General features: G+C 52.2%; 1 protein-coding gene across 1 annotated transcript in view; it reads right to left on the bottom strand.

Annotated features, from left to right (window-relative positions):
- LOC119592376 (villin-1-like) overlaps positions 1-222 on the bottom strand; it is a 108943-nt gene extending 108721 nt beyond the window's left edge. The window contains exon 1 of the mRNA XM_037941198.1: positions 31-222. Within this exon, the coding sequence (XP_037797126.1) occupies positions 31-140 (110 nt within the window). The 5' untranslated portion in view covers positions 141-222. The remainder of the gene's footprint in view (positions 1-30) is intronic.
- Positions 223-228: the final 6 nt, after the last annotated feature.

The raw sequence follows: 228 nt of genomic DNA on the forward strand, positions 1-228 counted from the left end.
CCCAGTGACCCAGAAACAAGCACGACTTACCTGGCGTCGTAGTACTGAAAGAAAGGAAAGGACACCTTTCTCTCAGGGTACACGGCCAGCATCCTCCTGGGATCCACCGTGGCACTCTCGCTCCTTGACTCCCTTGGCATCTCTTTGGCACTCACGCGGCATCCCCACACTTCCCTCGATTTTTTTCCTCTTTGGCACCCTATCCTTTTCTAATTTGGTCACATTACA

Source organism: Penaeus monodon, chromosome 30 (genome assembly GCF_015228065.2).
Source record: "Penaeus monodon isolate SGIC_2016 chromosome 30, NSTDA_Pmon_1, whole genome shotgun sequence".
Classification (NCBI taxonomy): domain Eukaryota; kingdom Metazoa; phylum Arthropoda; class Malacostraca; order Decapoda; family Penaeidae; genus Penaeus; species Penaeus monodon.